General features: G+C 40.3%; 1 protein-coding gene across 1 annotated transcript in view; it reads left to right on the top strand.

Annotated features, from left to right (window-relative positions):
• The window catches only part of triob (trio Rho guanine nucleotide exchange factor b), a 183,585-nt gene that overhangs the window by 15,227 nt on the left and 148,144 nt on the right, over positions 1-20,214 (top strand). The window contains exon 2 of the mRNA XM_036590656.1: positions 803-853. Within this exon, the coding sequence (XP_036446549.1) occupies positions 803-853 (51 nt within the window). The remainder of the gene's footprint in view (positions 1-802; positions 854-20,214) is intronic.

Genomic DNA, 20,214 nt, shown 5'->3' on the forward strand with positions numbered 1-20,214 from the left:
AGCATTCTGACCTAAAACAATAATTGAACATGTAAAACAATATTCTGTAGTGCAGCGTTTTCTCTCTCAGCCTGATCGGCTTGATACAGTTCACACTTCTATATCATGCTTTTGTTTATCAGTGTTCTTTCACTGCAATACCCAGCATGTATTACTCTAATACATCATTGGGACAACTGGGAATCCCTGTGGTGTCAACCAATCCCAACTGCTAGCCTGCAGCCACTGATCTACAGGCTAATAAGAACAAGCAATACAATAAAAACAATACAAACAGTGATTCTATCTTCACAAAACGAACACCAGAGACATTTTTACCCTTTTCATCAAAAAAGGCAAACTGAGGTAAGATATCTATATAGGATAAGATAAGAAAATTCTTTATCAGTCGGGGAAATTCACAGTGCTATAGCAGCAAAGGGATAGAGTTGCTACAGTTTAGTGTTTAGAGCTATCTGGCCTCCTTCGCATTCACCAGCTCTAGAGAGCAGCACTGCTGTATTAGGCGAGCAGGCATGTTTACAACAGATGTAGTGATGGATACATTTTTCATTTTGTCATTTAACTCTTCCTCTCTTGTCTGCTTGTACCCCCTGCACGGACACAGAGTGACTTTGAACTGTGGACCAGCAGGACAAGTCTTCCAACATGTGGAAGTCTGTGTTACGCCACATGTCCCATGTTGTTAATGCACTGTGCGTGTTCAGAGCTCCACATCAAAGCGTTTTAAAAACTCCTTCATCTCAAGGGGGACTGAGCCTCCTTTGTATTCATCCACCCTTCTTTCTCTCTTTCCTTGCAGACTGCTCTCTTCCCAAGTGTGAACCCAAGCTCGATTTAGCTGGACACACAGGTGAGTGACTGGACCATACGATGATCTTTTGACAGTGCATTTGGACCAGGAGTGTAAAGCAGTGCCAAGCAAAAAGTGTGGCACAGTAATTAAGTCCTATTCGCAAAGTCACCTGTGGATGATTAGGGCACCTGTCTTCACTTACTATAGTGGTATACCAAAATCTGCATGTTAATGAGGTAGTGCATTTTAAAGACCAGCACACAGTGAAGGCCTGTTTGGGTGCCAAAATGGATGTTAGATCAAAGAAGACAAAGTCTCAAAAGCAGAGCTAAGAATTCCAAGAAAAGAAGAATCTTAGGAACTTCTCTCCACAGTCAGAAGAAGTCGTAGGATAGAAAAGTGAAATAAAAAGCATCCACATTTTGCTGGGAATCCCAGCAGATTTCAGCATTCGTCTTTTAAAGCATGACAAAGCAGCAGAGTTGTATCTCTACCATATATATTTGTATTTTTTTCAGTCTGAGAGATTAGCTGAGAGGCTGTGAAATACTCCACATACTGATGGCTGCAGTCATCCACCGAATTCTGTATTAATGTGGCAAGTTATTAATGACTGTTGTGCTGTTTATGAAATTATAATCTTGCTTGGAGGAAGAATTGTTTATTGCAGTTTCTGATTTTAATTATTTTTAATTATTAATAGTAAATTGGATATGTTTTATGAATCTCCTTTTGTGTTAATCTGTATCTGTCTCAAATCTAGGTATTGATGGTCTTCATAGTTTTTTCTAGAGGTAGTTTAATTCTATCACAGTACAAATTATTTTCAAACCAGTTTTCACCTTGACCCACTCCAGATGTGCTCTAGAATTCCTCAGTAAGAATCCATTTGTACATACAGCTGTAGCATCAATACTTTTAGCTGTCCTTATCAAGTGAACTGCCCTGTAGTTCATCCAGTCATGCCAATTCAACTAACAATTGTTGGACAAATGGCCTCTAAAAAGGCTGATGCCATACTGAACTAATGGAATAAAAGAAGTGAAAGCTCGTGAAGTATATGTGGGGTTCATTTTGCTTGATTATGTTTACAGCTCCACAGAGAAGAGCCCAAATGGTCTTAGAGTGGTTGGACCTAATGATGCCTTTCACTCTGCTTGTTTGATTTTAGGAAATTACCCTGTATTGGGCACCAGCGGATTACTGTTAGGCTTTAGTTGCTGTTGCCGGGTATAAAAATATGGTATATAGTATATTAGAAATGACTAAATTGGATGGATCTTCACTGTTTATCGTTGGTCCAGTGTTTCTAACTCCCAGGGTATTTTTAGGGATATTCTTGTCCTGGTGTCTTGGGCCATGTGAATATTTCAGAGTCAATCTGCATGATTTTTTTGTGTTTGTATAACACTGCCACGCCAGTTAAGTGAGAAATACTGTTTATCTCTGTGCTCTCTGAGCTGCATGGAGAATTTCAATTAGCTGTGCAAATTCCCTTCAGCGATGCTGAATGCTAAAGCAGTTAAGTAAGCATGTCTAAAAATATCCAGAGGTGCAGGACATGTTATACTTTTCAAATTCATGCCTTATCACTACCACATTTTTGGTGGCAGTCACCTTCAATTTAGGCCTGTTTTTCCTTTCATGCTGGTTGCCTAACAGCTAAATAGAGCTGATCGTCATTACAAATGACCGCACAGTCCTTTCAGGTCTCATCAAATTAAAATCAATGTTACTTTTCTTTTTAAATAAAGAAATACAATTGGTGAAAATAACCCTTGTTATGTTTTATAAATTGCATATCTAGACTGGAATCCTTTCCATCGATTATAGCTGGAGCACTTCTAAAGTCATAAGCAATGGAGAGGTGTACATTAACAATGAATGGACACACCAGCACCGGGTTCTGCCGCATTCCCAGCAGTGTTAAGGCCCTTCTCTAATTGGAGACTGAAGTGTATTACGCTCATACTGAGCTTGGCCGGACTCGGCTGGTCTCTCTGGGCCGCAGGGAGAACATTTGCACAAAGAAGCTCTCTAGAGGAGGCCTTTGTGTAAGTTGCCAAAGCCCTTTACCAGACCGTCACTGCCAATCAGACCGCCAAAGCTGCTGGCCTGGTCTGGACCGGGCTTGAAAGCACCAGAGCGTCTCTTTCAGCCTCTGCAGCGAAGGACAAACCTTTAAGTGTCAGGCTTGTATCCGGAGGGCTTCTTAAGCAGGTGAAAAACGCTATTCAGAGATGTTTTGAAAGCCGAAAGCAAATTATTCAGTTAAATAAAACACTGCATTTGGAAAGAGGCTAACTTGAATATCTTGTTGAGCCATCTGAAGCTTTCATTAAGGCCAAATAGTAACAGTAAGAATGTGAAGAAGTGTTTTTTACTGTTTTCTTCCCATCTCGTTTTCTGCATTTGTGTATATTTTAACACTGACTTTTATATTGGAAAAATGGGAAGCTAACGGAACACGAAGCACTAATTTATAATACATGTGTCAGAGCGTTATTTGCCTTTTTTCTGCCTTTTGCCACATAAGCCCACAAAAAGAACAAATTAAATTGAAACTGAAAAATGTGCCAGCAGAAAAAAAAGGAACAACATTATGGTGAGAACTGACAGCTGACTAGAACGATGCCTGCCACACCAGAACAGCAGACAGCCTGTCTGTACAGTTTATAAATGTGTGATAAATGGGCGAACTGGACAGTTTTCCAGGTCAGGTCTGTGTTTTGCTTCACTATCAGAGAGATTCTAGGACAGGGGTGTCCAGTTTTACCTGCAAAGGGTGTGGCTGCAGGTTTTCAATTCAACAAAGCAGGAGCAAACCTGATCAGCTGTTTGAAAACTGAGACCAAATGATTGAAAAGTAGAATTAGGTGCCATCCTGCTTGTTTGGAATGAAAACCTGCAGCTGCACAGGCCCTTTGCAGGTGAGATTAGACACCCCTGTTGTAGGACTTATAAGAGTCCAAGGAGGAAAGTGGCTATTTAGGTCTAAAATGTGATAAACTGTCATTTTATTTCACTAAGGCTGTTCTGTAAAAGTTGGGGACCAATTGCATTAAATATAAACCTTATAGGATAGATAGATAGATTGATAGATTGATTGACTGAGTGATTGATTACATGGCGTTACAGAAGTATTTGGACACCCCTTAGTGGGTGCCAACCATGCCCATTGCTTCCAGTTGCCAAAGCAGTGTAATCACTTTCTCTGGAGTGTAAAATCATGCTTCACCATCTGTCAATCTGATGGATGAAGCTGGGCTTATTGGACGCCAGAAGAACACTACATACCTGAATACATAGTGTGAACTGTAAAGTTTGGTGGAGGAGGAATAACGGGTTGTTATAAAACAGATAGCTCCAGTCCTAAACTCTGATTGGCTGAGCACTGTTCGAAGCCGCTGTAAAATGCGTGATATATGCACACCAATGACCGCCTCACAACAACTGAACTGTATTACTGCACCACAGTACGAAAAATCCTTATGCTGTTAATAGAATAATCTTTGACTCCAATGCTGGACCACCAAGTGTACTGATGAAGTAAGAACCTGTTTTTTTTAACTGAGGGGCTTAACTAGAACCAGGCTAGTCAGATCAATAACAAACTGAAAGATAGCTAACAGCCTAAACAGCTCCATCATTAATATCACAGGCTTGAATTAAGTATAGTACTTGTGGTACGATTAACTGTGAAACGGCAGTTTAAAAGTCTAAAGAATGTCACCTGAATGGCTTATGCGTTTCAAACGTTCATGTTTTGGTCAGAAGTAGTGTCAAACCCAGGCTGAATCCCAGATGGCTCTGTACTCCCTAAATAGTGTGCTGTGGAAGTCTTAAAATTCTACCTTCTACAGTCTAAGTGCACTATGTAGGGAGCATGGAGTCGTTTGAGATTCAGCCCCAGCGTGGGAAGAGAGGCATCGTTGCAGAGGTGCTGTATAAGACTTGTGGTAGTAATTTGGTGAGCAAGAGGTTAAACAGTGCTATGTTATCAAATGTTCATTGTTATCTGCAGAAAAGTGGAAAAGTTCATGAAATGACCGCAGTATACAGTGACAGGCAACTGAACGTTCTTCTCCTCATTTAGCGGTCAATGCTTGCTTGGCAACAATCTCATACACTAAAGGAACTACATGTCTTAGAGTTTTAGGCACTCCGCTTCGCATTGTTCCTAAAAACACTCTACCCCGCAGTAACACCAGCCTCTCATGGCTTATTGAATTATTATTTCATGGTTTGATCTAGGCCTCTCACGTCCAGTGAAGGGAAGTTTGCAAGTTACAGCATAGAAAGACATAATCGAACATTAATACTGACCTTACTAATGGCCTTGAGGCTGAATGGAAGTGAATCCCCGCAAAAAGTCTGAAATCTAACTGAAAGCCTTCCTAGAAGATTGGAAGCATTTACTGCATGTTCAGGTGTCCACATATGTGTAAGGCATATGGGAATTACCAAACTTGAGATAAGAACACAGAATCCTGCTTAGTTTGAAACTTATAAAAACTCAAAACTTATAGCATTTTCCACTGGGCAGTATGTTACAGTGCAGTATGGTTACTAATCTGAACCAAGAGCTTGATTGTATACTTGTGTCCATTTCTCATTTTATAACAGAACCATGACAGTAGGCGGGGTTCTCTTGAGTGTTCACATGATTTCTCATGCAGATCTAGTGTTAAACAGTAAACACAAACGACAATCCAAAGTGCTTCACACAGATACTGAAAAATAATAATATTAAGTAATGTTAAATAATAAAGCTTATGACGTCGTGAGATCTAGCACTTTAGAAAGGCATTTGCAGAAATAGTTTTTGTATAGTGAAAATTGAAGGGCATTGTAGAGATACAGTGATTGAGATAAAGTGCAGTGCTAAACAGATGAACAGGAAAACAAGTATGTATTTAAACTGGCCGTAAAGATGTCTACATTTGGAGCCATGTGGGAGTTTGTTCCAGCAGTTGGCAGCCACACCGTATTTGGTTCTGAGTCTAGGGCACTACTAACTGACCGGTCCCGAGTGATCAGAGAGGCCTGTTCCTTTCGTATACTTGAAGCAGATCAGCAATGTATTTTGGTCCACGACCATTCAGTGATTTATGTACAGTTAAGAGCACTTTAAAGTCATTTGTGTAGTTAATTGGTAGCCAATGCAGTGACTTGAGGATTAGAGTAATGTACTCAGATTTCTCAGTTCTCGTAAGCATTCTAGCACCTGCATTTTGAGGAAGCTGTAGCTGTCTGATTGTGGTCATGGGAAACCCAGTGAAAAGACCATTGCAGTAGTCCAGTCTGCTGGAGATAAATGCATGAATTAGTTTTTCTACTTGTGACAAGAAATTTTCAAACTTTGATACATATATTGACAAATCTGCAGAGGTATATTTCCATACCTCTAAAGTTCAGTCTTAGAAGTTGGTTGCATGTTACTGTATGTCATGCCGCAAGCTTTTTTATTTACCTTTTACTCTGCATTTGGTTTTAGCAAACACAGACAGTGATTCTGGCTAGCTAGTGTTTTTTTCATGCCACATGTTTTTGTGATGGTTGTGTTTGACCAATCAGTGTTCTGCACTGTTTCTAGCTCTGCCTACACATTCCATTTTGGCGCATGCCCCTAGAAGAAGGATAAGTTTGAGCCCAGGTAGTCAGGTATGGTGTGGTTCATGTGGCAGTATAAATGACAACAAAGTGCTTGATCACAGATTTGTAACTGTACTGTATCGCACTGCTTAGTGGAAGAATGCTGTCATAGTTCATTCTTATACTCTGGAAAGTGATTAGGAAGAGACACTGGAGTCCTTCATTTTTAATCAGCACTCGAGACGTAGATCCCTTGAGATTGCTGAGAGGGTAGTTTTGCTCTTTAGAGGAGTGAACATGCTGCTTTAAAACACTGTCTCTGGTGATTCTCCTACAAAGTTCTCCCAATTCCTTTTAATCCAAGACTAGGATTAGTCTGGAAAAAAAAGCTTGCTTCCCTTTAAAACTGAGAAATGAAGAATTTGACTGAAAATTAAATAAATGAAGAGGAGTCTCTGACTTCTGTGCAGTACTATAAGTGAAAGATATTGTAGTACATCAAAATCAATTGACTAATTTATCTGACTTGAATAATTATTACTTAACGAGACAGTTTAGTTCACATCTGGCTCCAACTTGGGTTTTCCATTCATGCCAAAGAGGCAGTGGGCTTGGCGCTAAGCTTGGGCTGGACTTGCTGTTGTTGTAGGCCTGTTGTCTTTAGGCAGGGCCGTGGTTGTGTTTGGACAGCCTGTTGACCCTCACCACACTGTTTAGTTGTGAGGCAGCTCCAGACAGATTGCAGATTAGGCTGCTTCACATGGACCTCTCGATCGGAAGTGCTCTCAAAACCCAAACAATAGTGTCCCACCGTCAGCCTAATGTGAGTGCTGAATAGGCTGTTGGTTTGGGCCCGGTTTTCCTCACCTTCTAGAGGTTTTAGCTTTGGTAAAGTGATGAGGCAAAAAAGCAAAGCAGCAGAATATTTCAGTTTCTGTGCATAAACAGTGTTCTCTGTGCATGCTGTAAAGGGGATGTTATTGTGAACACTGCCTCGGGTAATCTGCATGGGGTGTAACTTATTTATTTAAACACTTGCATTCAAACCGTGTGAGAGAATAATGTCATCATGCACTATAGTATAGAAATCACTTTGATTATCAACCAGTCAGTGTGTACTGTAGCGTTGTTAAGTACAAGCCTCTCTATGAATTGTCTGTCGATGCTCTATTTGAGCGTTTGTCTTTCAGGCAGCCTCACCCTTAGTGAGCACAAGTTGGAATCCCATCCCTGTCACATTGGTGCCATGACCCGGATAAAACTCCGCTGATGCCTATCAACCCCTGGGTTGCCTCCAGGGAAGGTCAACAAGGAGGAGGGTGTGATGTAGCCTAGTAAATGAGCCACTCCATGGAACACTGTTAAGAGTGGTAAAGGGGAATTCTGCCAATTTTTCAAAATTTCTGCGTAATTCAGTCGTAAACAAAGTAAGTCAGAGCCCTGACCCTTGGTTCCCATCACCACCACTGTAAAGAAATCCATATGAGTATCTCTACAATTAACCTTCTCATAGCAAAGCACTTTAAATCTTAAACGATTCAATTCTGCAGAAATTTTGAAATATTGGTAGAATTTCCCTTTAACACATTGTTCTAAATCCCTGGTTGTACTTTCAGGGTTTTTACTCTTGGGTGTTATTTCAACAATAACATCCTCACCCTGATGGACGATGCTGAGCAGTGGTTTATTGATCCTCTCAGATTTTTGTGTTCCACTGTATTGATCTTGCTTCCTGGGCTGCTTCTCCAGGCCCACCTGCTTACTGAAAGAAAGACTTTGCTGACTAGCTTATGCATAAAATTGCCATATGCAAATTGACCCCCATGTGTTTGAACAGTACCCTGGCGTTCGCACGGCATGGCTAATTTTAGCGTGTTTACCCTGTGTAAAGAGAAGATTGTAATTGTTCTCAAAGGAGATTCCTCCTGGGGTTGCAAGGAGAAGGACGCCTCGCTTTCTGTGAAGGACTTCTGGGGGGTCCAGCCATATTTAGCTGCATTTTGGGCATCATTTAATAGGCTGAGGCTTGTGTGTTGATTATATCCTTTAGTGTGATTTACTGCTGCAAGGGACAGAGGTGTCTAGGGCTTCCTAGTGCCATTATGCAAACAGGAAAAAGTGTGAAAAGGCCATCTCTGCTTTCATTATTAATTTAACCTGAATTAATAATGCATTTGTGATGTTCACGCTCAAAGCTCTAAGCTCCCAAAAATTGAATATTATTTTTTAGTACAATTGAAAGGAAAGCCCAAACCTTTTAAATTTCACCCTTTGATTATCTCCCCCTCAAGAGCAGCTCACTCATTTGCAGTTTCACATTAAACCTCCTAGTGGGCCATACAGAGAGGACCTGCAAGCTCCCCTGTTCCTCGAGAGCATCCATGCATAGCTGCAAGGTCTCAATTTATGATGCTCAGATAATCATCATCGACTGATCCGCCCCGCCCCCTTACACCCTCCAGACCAATCATCTCCCAGAGAGGACAGGCCTGGTCCAGTGGCGCACCGTGATCTCATAATGGGCCCTGCCACAGAGCTGCGTGCAGGGGCCCTTGTATTGACTGCAGGATTGTGATGTGTGGGGGAGATAGCAGTGAGAAGGGAGTGGATAGATGGAGTGAGCCTTTGCTGTGTTCTGCTTCTATGGAGCTAGGCCTCTCTGCAGCAGCTCTGTGCGGTGGTGGATGCCTGCAGCCAAGCTGTGCTTGATGTTGAGGATAAGAAAAGATGGCCCTGCAGATTCTCTCTGCCAGCGAATGTGAGTTAATGCCATAAATGCTATGACTCTGCACTTTTACTACATTTTAGATATACCATCAGTATGAGATAGTGCAAATGCATCTGTGCATCTTCTTTCTGGTTTCAAAAGGGTCTTTGATTTTGGGGTCTGTTCTATAGTTTCTATTAGGGATGCGCATGAGTACTCGAGTTCTCAGTTAAGCATTCAAGGTGCTAGTATTCAAATAATGAAATCATTTTGGGTATTTATTATGTTTCATCATGAGACAACAGGGAAAATATAAAGAGTAACAAGTCAGTGAAATGCTGATTTTATGGAAAATGTGACAGCAGGTCACTCCCTGTTCACTCTTTTAGACACTCTTACTTTGCTGATCCACCTTGTAGGTGTAAAGTGAGAGACAGCAGCTCATCTGTTGCTGCATAGTTTGTGTTGGTCATCCTCTAGTCCTTCATCAGCGGTCACAGGATGCTGCCCACAGGACGCTGTTGGCTAGATATTTTTGGTTGGTGGACTATTCTCAGTCTCAGACACTGAGGTGTTTAAAAACTCGTACCAGCACAACACACACTAACACAAATAATACCTGCCCTGTGGTGGTCCTTTGGGGTTCCTGACCATTGAAGAACAGGGTAATAAGGCATTGGCTGTACTAACTCATCCAAAACTGGTGAGCATGGACTTGACTTTCTGCACAAGCGTAGCTCATAGCAGCTCCCATGGCTCCACTGGTTGTGCTTCTGATCCTGACTCTGGGTGCCACAGTGATTCCAGAGACAGTTTAATTGGCCTTCTTTCATTTCACTCTCTAGTGGCCAATTAGGTCGAAAATGGCAAGTACTTGATGACTGGTTGTGTCTCAAAGGACAATATATGGAAAATGATTCAGAGCTTTATTTTCGTAGCAGTCAAGCTATATTGCTTTACCTAAGTAATGTAATAGTTTAAGGCACCCAGTTTAAAAAAAAACAAAAAAACAATTTGATTTGGGTTAGAATTGGCTGCCAATGTACTCTTTCTTTGGGAATTTGATTAATAACATGAAATCTTTTAAGCCAGGTTGAGCTGTTTTGTTAATCCTGTGTAAATGTCAGGTTAATAAAGCACATGTCAGGGTTTGGGGATGAAATGCTAGCTGGTTAATTTAATGGTTCTCCAATCTGGTTAACTAAAGCTAAACCTTAGGAATTGCCTAAATTCTGTATGTTGCAGGGCTGGATGATTAATCAGCTTTATTTTCAGTTATGATTTTGGCTTCAATGATGAAAACATATATTATATCTTATAAATCCAGTGCACCCCTGTTTTTACTGAGGTGAACTTTTACTACCCCTCAGTAAAAGCCCAAACCCATCTAATAATTTTGATCTACTTTATTTTTATTTGATATTTTCATATATGTTTAGTAGTTTTCAGTAGGTTGTGGAATCTTATTTATTCTGATCTATTTTAATTGATTATTTTCTATTATTTATTTAGATGTGTATATACATTTATATATTATTTATTTTCTTTATTTATTTTTATAATTTAAATTTGTTTTGCATTTTAATTATATTTAAAATCCAAGGAAATCCACTGTTAAAAAGATGTTTTTTTAAAGTTCAGTAAAAGCATGATGTTTCCAAAGTCAATTCATAATCGTATTAAATAATCGTGTATTGACCAAAAAAATCATGATGATGATTTTTGCCAGAATTGAGCAGCCCTATTATGTGGCCACATATTTGCACTCATCCTTGAAATGCTTTTGAGTCCCATTCTTTAGCTGTAGAACTGTATTACCTGCAACGCTGCAAAAAGTACTTCGAGGGGAATTTTCTTTCACATTTATTCCTTGAATGTTATCCAGCGTTTTGCCACACACTGAAATGACCTGCACAGTGAAGCGCTGTAAAACCCAGCTCTGCATGCTCTCCACGAGGATAAGTATGTGTAATGATATGGCACGAGGGTCAGCTGTGAGTGAATCAAAGAGCCCTAGGCACTCTCCAACAGCAGCGGCCTAGGACAGGGAATTCAGCTTTGAGTTCAGAGTGATGTAAGCTCGTATAGTTGTGTGTATATATTAGGACTGGGCAATATGGTGAAAATATGATGTCATGATACTTGAAAACTTTTTCACGATTCACAGTACTCACAATATTAGGTTGACCTCAGAAATATACACCGATTAGGCATAACATTATGATCACCTCCTTGTTTTTACATTCATTGTCCATTTTATCAGCTCCACTTACTGTATAGGTGCACTTTGTAGTTCTACAGTTACAGACTGTAGTCCATCTGTTTCTCTGCATACTTTGTTAGCCCCCTTTTACCCTGTTCTTCACTGGTCAGGACCCCCATGGACCCTCACAGAGTAGGTACTATTTGGGTGGTGGATCATTCTCAGCACTGCAGTAACACTGATGTGGTGGTGGTGTGTTAATGTGTGTTGTGCTGGTCTGAGTGGATCAGACACAGCAGTGCTGCTAGAGTTTTTAGAAACAAGGTCATAATGTTATGCCTGATCGGTGTATATTTGTATGAGAATTGTTTGTCTTGTGCAATCAGGTGTATATCTTGAGTGCAGTTCTAGAAGGTGATAGAAATGATCTTGGATGCTCTCTGTGAAAATCTGGCTTCTTCTTTCTCCATCAGCTCTTCACACGTAGCCAATCACAGCCCTTCTTCTTCCAGTAGAACTACAACGTCTTTGAAAGAGCATCTTTTCTAACCAGTCTTCATTTGTTTATCTGTGCCGCGTCATTATTCCTTAATTGGTAGCAGGATAATTGACCATGCGTTGACCACAGTATGGAGAGTGCAGTGACCAGTCCGTTCATGTTAACCTGATACGTGTGCTATGTTAACAAAGGTGTTAAATCACATTGCATGCTTTCTATCTTGAGTCTCAGTGCACTTAGCGTTTTACATTAAGGCTGAAAGCTGCCTGCTAATCTCCCTGGTCAGAAGGTCAGAGGGTCCTGCACTGCCAGAGTCAGAGTGTAATCAGACACAGATGATGTCATCACTGTCCTATCAGAGAGGGGGCATGTTGCTGCACAGCTGTCAGACAAGGCTTGGATGACTGTCGACTAGCCTTTAGCATTCTTCCAGCCCCTTTACTCTCTCTCTCTCTCTCTCTCTCTCTCTCTCTCTCTCTTTCTCTCTCACACACACACCCACACACACACCCACACACGCTCTCTTGCTCTCTCTTTATCTCTTTTGTTTATCTGTTTATACATATACCGCACAGCACACCTATTATTCTGTAGCCATGCCAGCTTATTTAAGGGATTTTGTAGTCAGTGGACGTAATCAGTCTGATATGTGTGGTATGCAGTATTGTGCAAGAGTCAGAGACGCTTCATTTAGTTAATTTTTCAGTCAAAATGGCCATTAGTTACAAGCTATTTATTTTTCATTAATTGCCCACTTTTGTCTTTATTACAGCTTCCATTCTTTTTTTGAGACTTGCTTTCAGTTTTTCAAGGAAATTTGCAGGGATATTTGTCCAAACCTCCAAGTTCAGTCATAAGGCCTCAGCATACTTCTTGTGGAGACGACGTTCACCTGGCTTCAGCGAACAATGTGACGTAATTGCGGAGAAAACGAACAACCGCAGACGTCGCACAGAGGCTTTGTTAGCTTTGTCGCGCACACGGCAGCTAGGAGAACTCCGTAGAAGAAAAACACTATGCGACAAAGCCTTTGATTGGTCGGTAAAAAAGAGGCGTGCCATGAAACACAGATGGACAACTTTGAAGAGCTTTGTTTCGCAAGAAGTATGCTAAGCTCTTTGGCAGACACACCGATATTTCACTGTGAAACACGCATTTGTTAAATAAACAATGAATACGTCCTAAATGTGAGATATACTGAATGTAAACTTTAAGTGCTGTTTATCTGATAGTAATAGTCTTGGTGGTCTACCAGGTCTTGCGTGGTTGTTAGGAGTCTCATTTTTCTTTACCCCTGCTTGAAACTTCTAATTTTTTACTTATTTACCTTTTACTTCCCCCTATAAGAAGTGGGTCATCTTATATCCAGTCTCTTCAGAAATATGAAAAATGAGAAATGAAAAAAAATGTACTTAATCGCAGTTTTGACTGGAAATGACATAAATGAAGGGTGGTCTCTGACTTTTGCATTACTCTTGTAGGTGGATCTGTAATAAGCTCTGGTTTATACTGTGGGCTGTAGAGGAATCCCTTCGATACTACAAAATGTGGTTGTCAATATGAAACACTGACTGATGTGCTGGATGCCTCTGCTTTTGCCTGTGAGTCAGAGAAAGTTTGTGGGTAATGTAGTTTCACCTTTGTGATCACTTCAATTCAGGATACACTGACATCTGCTGGGAGAGACGACAGCCTGCAGAAGACGAAACAAAACAGGCCACCTTTCTCATTAAAATGTGTCCTGCAATGTTCAACAAAAAGTCAAAGGGCAAGTTTATTTGAGTCAAATGCCATCCGTGTGATTTGTGGTCAGATTTTATATGGAGGACGGGAGACATTTCAGGGTCTTTTCAGAGTTGTGGGTGGAGCGCTTGTGTATGACATGGAAACCCAGTTTGAGAGACCTACAATTAACAAAATAAGAGCAGTGCATCCTAAATTAGGACTAGCAACCACACTGCTTTGCTTTGAACTATTTTCCACATTTTTAAATGGAAATCTAACCAAAACAAGGGCAAGTTCATGTCTTAGATGTGAGCTTTGACTGTTTTGAATGGGTAACCTCATTCCCTCATAAGTCCAGATGTTTCTTGCTTCTTCAATCAGAAGCATTAATGGAGTTTTCTAAATGCTGTTTTTTTGTTTGAAATGCTGGAAGCATTTGAATGTATTGTAATGCAGTAAAACATGCTCACTACTCTGCATTTAGGAACATTCAAGAACACTTGTGTTGTGTGTATGCTACCATTCAGAAGTTTGGAATCACAGTCATTAGAGTGCAGCGATACAGCCTACAATTCAATTCTTGATACTGAGTTTGAGATTCAGTATTCTCACAATATTCTGAAGAAAATTCAAATGAATAATGATGACTGTATGTATGTTTTTGCACATTGTTGATTGCATTACATTACACAGCATAATATTCACAACTTATACAGTGTAGATTTAAATGTTACAAACTCGACACCAAAAGGTAAATCAATGGTTTATTTACAATTTGAAGCATTTTGAAGTTGAAAAAAAGCAGATGTTATCGAATAATGAACTGTAATTATCTATTCACAGTGATGCCTTGTTGCGAAATTACTGTGAACAGCTATTTGATCAGCAAAAACTGGTCAGCACTTTTCGAATAATAGGCATTCTTGGACACTAATGCTATAAATATATACAGTCATATGCAAAGGTTTAAACATCCCAGGTCAAATTACGTGTTTTGTTGACTTTCTAAGTGAGACTAAGTTAACACATCCGTTACAGGGCGCACACTCAAATATGGCATTTTTCTGCTAATTTTGAAAGTTTGATGTTAGTTTGAGCTGAGTTTATGATATTAGAAAACAAAATATCTTTTGCACATTTAGTTTTTTTTTTCCCTCAATATGTTAAATTCAGCTAAACAGTAATTGTGCACCACAATGTGCAGACGTGTGTTGTCTGTAGAGTATGAACCTTGAACCTTGGTGTGGTTCGTTTGAAGCATGAACGCAGTACAGACCAAAGATGGGAATAAAGACAGAGCGAACCATCCTCTCTACTCTGCATAACTTCTTTGATTTGTGTAAAAGACGAGTTTCTGATCCTGTTTTGACACATGGATGTGTTTTATCATCTCTTTAGTTCTGAATCAGTGATTATAGAAGAGAGAGTTTCGGGTTTTAAACGAGGCTGAGGCACATTTAAAGTCATTATAAAATACTCAATGTGAACATTTGATGGCACACATAAATTATATATTGAGGCAGCAAGATTTCTCAGTTATGTAAAAGCAGTAAGCCCCCTCGGGGCTGTTACAAGGATTTTACCCTGCTTTAAGTCATACAAACCACTGTAATGCAGGGAGTCTTGTGGCTTATTGCTCTAATATCACAAGACAGATAAAACCAGACATAAATAAAACCAGTGAGCCCAGATAGGACAGAGAACAGCGTGATTTAGAAAGTTCAGTGGACATTATCATCATAAAATCTGCCCCATCAGTTGTGACCTTTTACTCGTATGACTTTTGTTTACATCTTTTGGTTTGAGGTTAAATATGTTAGTGTGAATGCTAAGCAAACCAGAACTAAAATGCAGCTGTGTATCATTAGCCACGTTTACATGCAGCCTAATAATCCGTTAATAATCTGACTAATATCTTAATCGGAATAGAATAAGTCCATGTAAACACCTCATTTGGAATAGACTAGTCCGACTGAGGCCATTCGGAATACAATTTCTGTTCGATTGAACGAGGTGGGTAATCCTGTAAATAATCCATTAAATAGAAGAAGAATAGCCACGTAAACGCCTGAATCTGATGACATTCACAATCGGAGAGTTTAAGTACGTTCTGCGCATGTGCGTTCACTTCATAGCGGACGTTTATTAATGTTCTCCATGGCGGGAGCAGAAACTGGTCTGCAGAGGAGACGAAGTTTATGTTGTGAATGTTAAAAGACGGCAGTCAGACGGGCGTCCAGCTTATATGCCTCAGAACACGACGTCTTCCTCTCATCCCTTCTTTAATAAGCACATGTGAAGTACATTTTCCTGAAGCTGCCATAATTTTAAAGCAGTTAAAAACACAGGCGCGCCAGCTGAAACTCAGGTAACTCACTGCTGCTCATCTCACTGGACTCACGCGCTGCTCGCTGTCATGGTAACGTCTACACTAAGTGGTTCTCTACGCATGCGCGTCATTTTGGGCCGGATTCGTTGTGGTGTGCATGTAAACGGAGATCATCAGATTGTTGAGTACAGCGAGCAGATAAACACCTCAATATTAATATATAATCGCAAAAATCTTTGCATGTAAACACAGACATTTTCTGCTAAGGGAAGTGAAGTATAAATGCACCCTTATTTTCATGTAGAAAATAGACTTAACATATCATTTGACCAGAGCTCCCAACCTTTTGTATAAGTAAGTTAATACTTGGTCATACAGCTTTCTCAAAGATTGTAGAATTATCTACAGCTCTGTTTATCATTTAAAAGTCCTTCATTTCTGCAGCTTCCTACAAATAGTTTGAAACCTTTAGAATATTAACATCGTACTAGAACCATTTTAGACATGTACCTGCAATAAAAGTTTTTTATATTATTGGAAGCAGTGATTCCAGACTTCTGAATAATAGTGTACGTTGGAAACGTTTGCAGTGCCTGCAATGCCTGGTCCTGCTGAATAACACGCGAATCAGCTGTGGAAGGTGCAAGGAACAGAGAGGAAGACAAAGAGAGAGAACATGTAAGACTGTGCAAAAAAGAAAATGTGTGTGTGGGGAGAGAACAAATGTCAGAAGTAGTGAAAGGAGTGAGAGAGGGAGAGGGAGAAATAGATACAGTCTGGCGTGAATGAGTGAGGGTCTATTCACAGTGGAGTTGGCAAAGTGCTTCCTTTACACTGCCTGAGGACTGTATGAGCTCTCCGATGTAGAACTGCATGCACACAACTCGCTGTGCTGGAAATTATGTAACGCACTCTGCATACAGCACAATGAATTTAAAAAGTGTGCATGGTTTATATACCTTTAATCCAATTACGAAAGGAATAAATGTGATTCAAGATTAGAGATGAATTATTGGCAGCCTCAATAAAGATAAGAACATGTCTGTTCTTTATCAGAAAGATTTGAGAATATAATAGAGATCTAACTTTTCAAGGTTTATCCAAAGTATTGTCATTAAAAAGGTTGTTTGTTTTCTTTGTTCTCTTCCGCCATCTGTGCAGACACGTTCAGACAGTTTTACAGGCAGCGGATCAACAGTGAAAATGTTGGCCATGTGGAAATCCTTCAGTATCAAGAGGACGTAGTTTTCAGCGTAGCTGAAGTTGATAAACTGGCATTTATGCTCATTTTTACTAAGGATATCAATAATTCTGGAGTGTATAAATTGGTGTAGATGTTGGATGTCTGTGGTGTGCTGTATTATTCATTTCACTCGGCTCTCACTTTCAGTTCTCGGTGACTAATGTGGTGCATAATGTAGTGTTTTCCTTTCCAACCACTCAACTCGTTTAATGGATCAGCTAATTATCAAGTCCTTGATGATGGAACCAAGTGTCAAAACACACAACAGTCTGGACAGCAGCTGAGACCCACTAGATGCTTAATGCGTGTGCAGTACTGTACGTGCTGCTCTGCTGTGTTTCTCTGCAGTTCTCCAGTCATTTCTCTTTTCTTTTTCAAACAGCTCGCATCTAAACGTTTTGGAAAATTTTAAAGTGATGTATTGGTGTTTTGGGGTGTCAGTCAGAGCCTGGTCAGTGTGTTCTTTTGGCCTCTCCTTCTCTAGACAGGCGGGATTTATTTGTACTGTTTCTTGGAAGAGGCTGCCAGAGCCTTCCTGGTTTTATTGACGTGCTTTGTCATTGATCTGAACTGAACCGAGCCCTGAGGCTTCTACAGGCCTATCAAACCTGCCCTGTCTGTTTGAAAGCTTTATAGAGCAATGAAGACAAAGGGAAATCACTGTGGTGACGAAGCTTGCTTTGAGGGCAGCAGAGGTTGAAGACCTCTTTACTTAGTAATTCACGTCAGCAGACATGACTCAGATGCTAGTATTGATGTGCATGGGCAGTACTTGAAATGAAAAAGCCAGTGTTTACAGTGATACCTAAACAATGATTTTGCTGTTTGAATATCCACATTTTTTAAACAAATAGTTTAAATATCCATTTTGTTTATTCATTTATGGCATACAGCTAGCATAATCCATAATCGTTCAGTTGATTTAGTGATTTATCTACAGAACAAGAACTTGCATTTTTCAAATTATGGATGTGCATGTAGGCTAATTTTAATATTTGAGTGTCTATAATTGTTCATGAACAGATAACTGATTAACCCCTGAGAACGAAAAAAACAGTGCAAAGAAGAAAACAATGGATTTCATTTGAAATTACTGTTGAGCTGTGTTTTACCTTTTTAGGTGGTAGCACTGGTGTTGCACAAAAAATTAGCGTCACACAGAGGAATACTTTTCCCAACGTGTTGTATTTTTGTAAAGTAGCCAAGAGAAATTGGTAGGTTTTCGTGTTGGATAAGTAACATAACTAAGGCGGTCTCAGATGAGCTAATGAGCCAAAACAGCTATCCTGTACAACACTGGATGGTGGTGGAGACTCGTCATCTTCTTCTGATGTTTTTCTCCTCTTTGGTGTACAACGTGCCAATATTTTAGTTTGTCGGAGAGATATATTTTCACTGTTTCTGGACCTAGCTAACATCAGCCACGCTTGTTACGCGATAAAAGCCACACTGTCTGCATTCATATCCTTAACAACATGTCCTTGGCAAAGCACCCACGTTAATGCACTCACATTTCAGCAGAGTAGCTTGACATAACATACTATTTCACAAATCTGAATAGTGATTTCAGAATTCGAATACTGGCACCTGGAACGGTTAACCGAGTACTCGGTTGTCTGTGCACATCCATAGTTCAAATTTGTCGTCTGTTTGTTTACAGTATTTGCTTATACACCAAACAGCAACTTCATTACGTACCTCCTTGTTTCTACACTCATTGTCCATTTTATCAGCTCCACTTACTATGTAGGTGCAATTTGTAGTTTATTACAGACTTTATAGACTGTAGTCCATCTGTTTCTCTGTATACTTTGTTAGCCCCCTTTCACCTTGTTCCAATGGTCAGGACCCAAACAGGACACCCATAGAGCAGGTATTATTTCGGTGGTGGATCATTCTCAAAACTCCAGTGACACTGATGTGGTGGTGGTGTGTTAGTGTGTGTTGCGCTGGTACGAGTGGATCTCCAATGGAGTGGACAATAAGTGGCCATAGTGCTTAAAACATGCTTCCTTGAAAACGTGAAGTGTCACATAATCAAACTGCCAAACGCAATGTCCTTGTACAGCTCAACACACTTTGAATAGAACAGGTTGGCTAACATTGCGCTCAGGGAGGACCAGCCTACTCACTGAGAGAGAGAGAGAGAGAGAGAGAGAGAGAGAGAGAGGGAGAGAGAGGAGCTAATTATGCTCTCTTGGACTCCTTGCCACAGGATGACTGTGGCATCTTTGGGTATCGAGCACATAGATGGTCGCACCACTATGGAGCCCTCACTGCCATTTTTGGTTCTTTTCTCTGTGTTGTTCTGGCCGACCAGACAGAGGTCAGCATGTTCTACTGCTGTCCTGCTTGTTTCATTTACTTTTTTTACCCCTCATCTCAAAGCCTCTTCCGTGTCTGTGCTCTCTTGCTCCACTTCAAAGTCTTCTTCTGTCTATCTTTGTGTGGTGGCCTCCCTTCCTACCCACTGCGGTTCCCCAGTGAGTGTGAAGGTTCTGCCCTCCCTGCCCTGCATGACTGAACCACTGACCCCAAGCTCTAGCCAGACCAGCTTGACATGTTCCTTTCCCTCTCCCCAAACAACACGCCTATCACTGCTCCTATTGGTGGACATGACTCAAAGGGGCATGTTACATACACTGTCCATCAAAAGTTTGGGGACAGCAATTTTCAAAGTAGTTTTAGAGTAGTGTTACTCTGATTTTTTTCACTGTTATTTTGCATTTAAGAATAGAAAGACCTACAAAACAGCTATGTAGTAATATTTAGTTTTTAGAATGAAGAGCAGGTTTTACTTAAATAGTGACTTACTTAAATTTAAACACCTTAACAATGCTTTTCTGCTGAGCATTGGACAATGTAGGGGAAAAAATGTGTGGGGTTTGGAATTCTTCCCAAGCATTTATCTGTTGTTCCTTTGGTTTTGCAGTTTTTGCCAAACAAATTTGCGTGATCTGAAAAGCTTTAACAAAAGATATGTTAAGATTTGAAAAACCAACAAAGAAAACATGCTCATTTGTGAGAAACGAGCACTAACCTGTATGAAACGTGCTGCCCCCATGACTGGCTCGCTGTGGCTCAGCTGCGGCAGTGTTTGAGATGGTTGGGAAAGCT

Source organism: Colossoma macropomum, unplaced genomic scaffold, assembly GCF_904425465.1.
Source record: "Colossoma macropomum unplaced genomic scaffold, Colossoma_macropomum, whole genome shotgun sequence".
NCBI classification, from domain to species: Eukaryota; Metazoa; Chordata; class Actinopteri; order Characiformes; family Serrasalmidae; genus Colossoma; species Colossoma macropomum.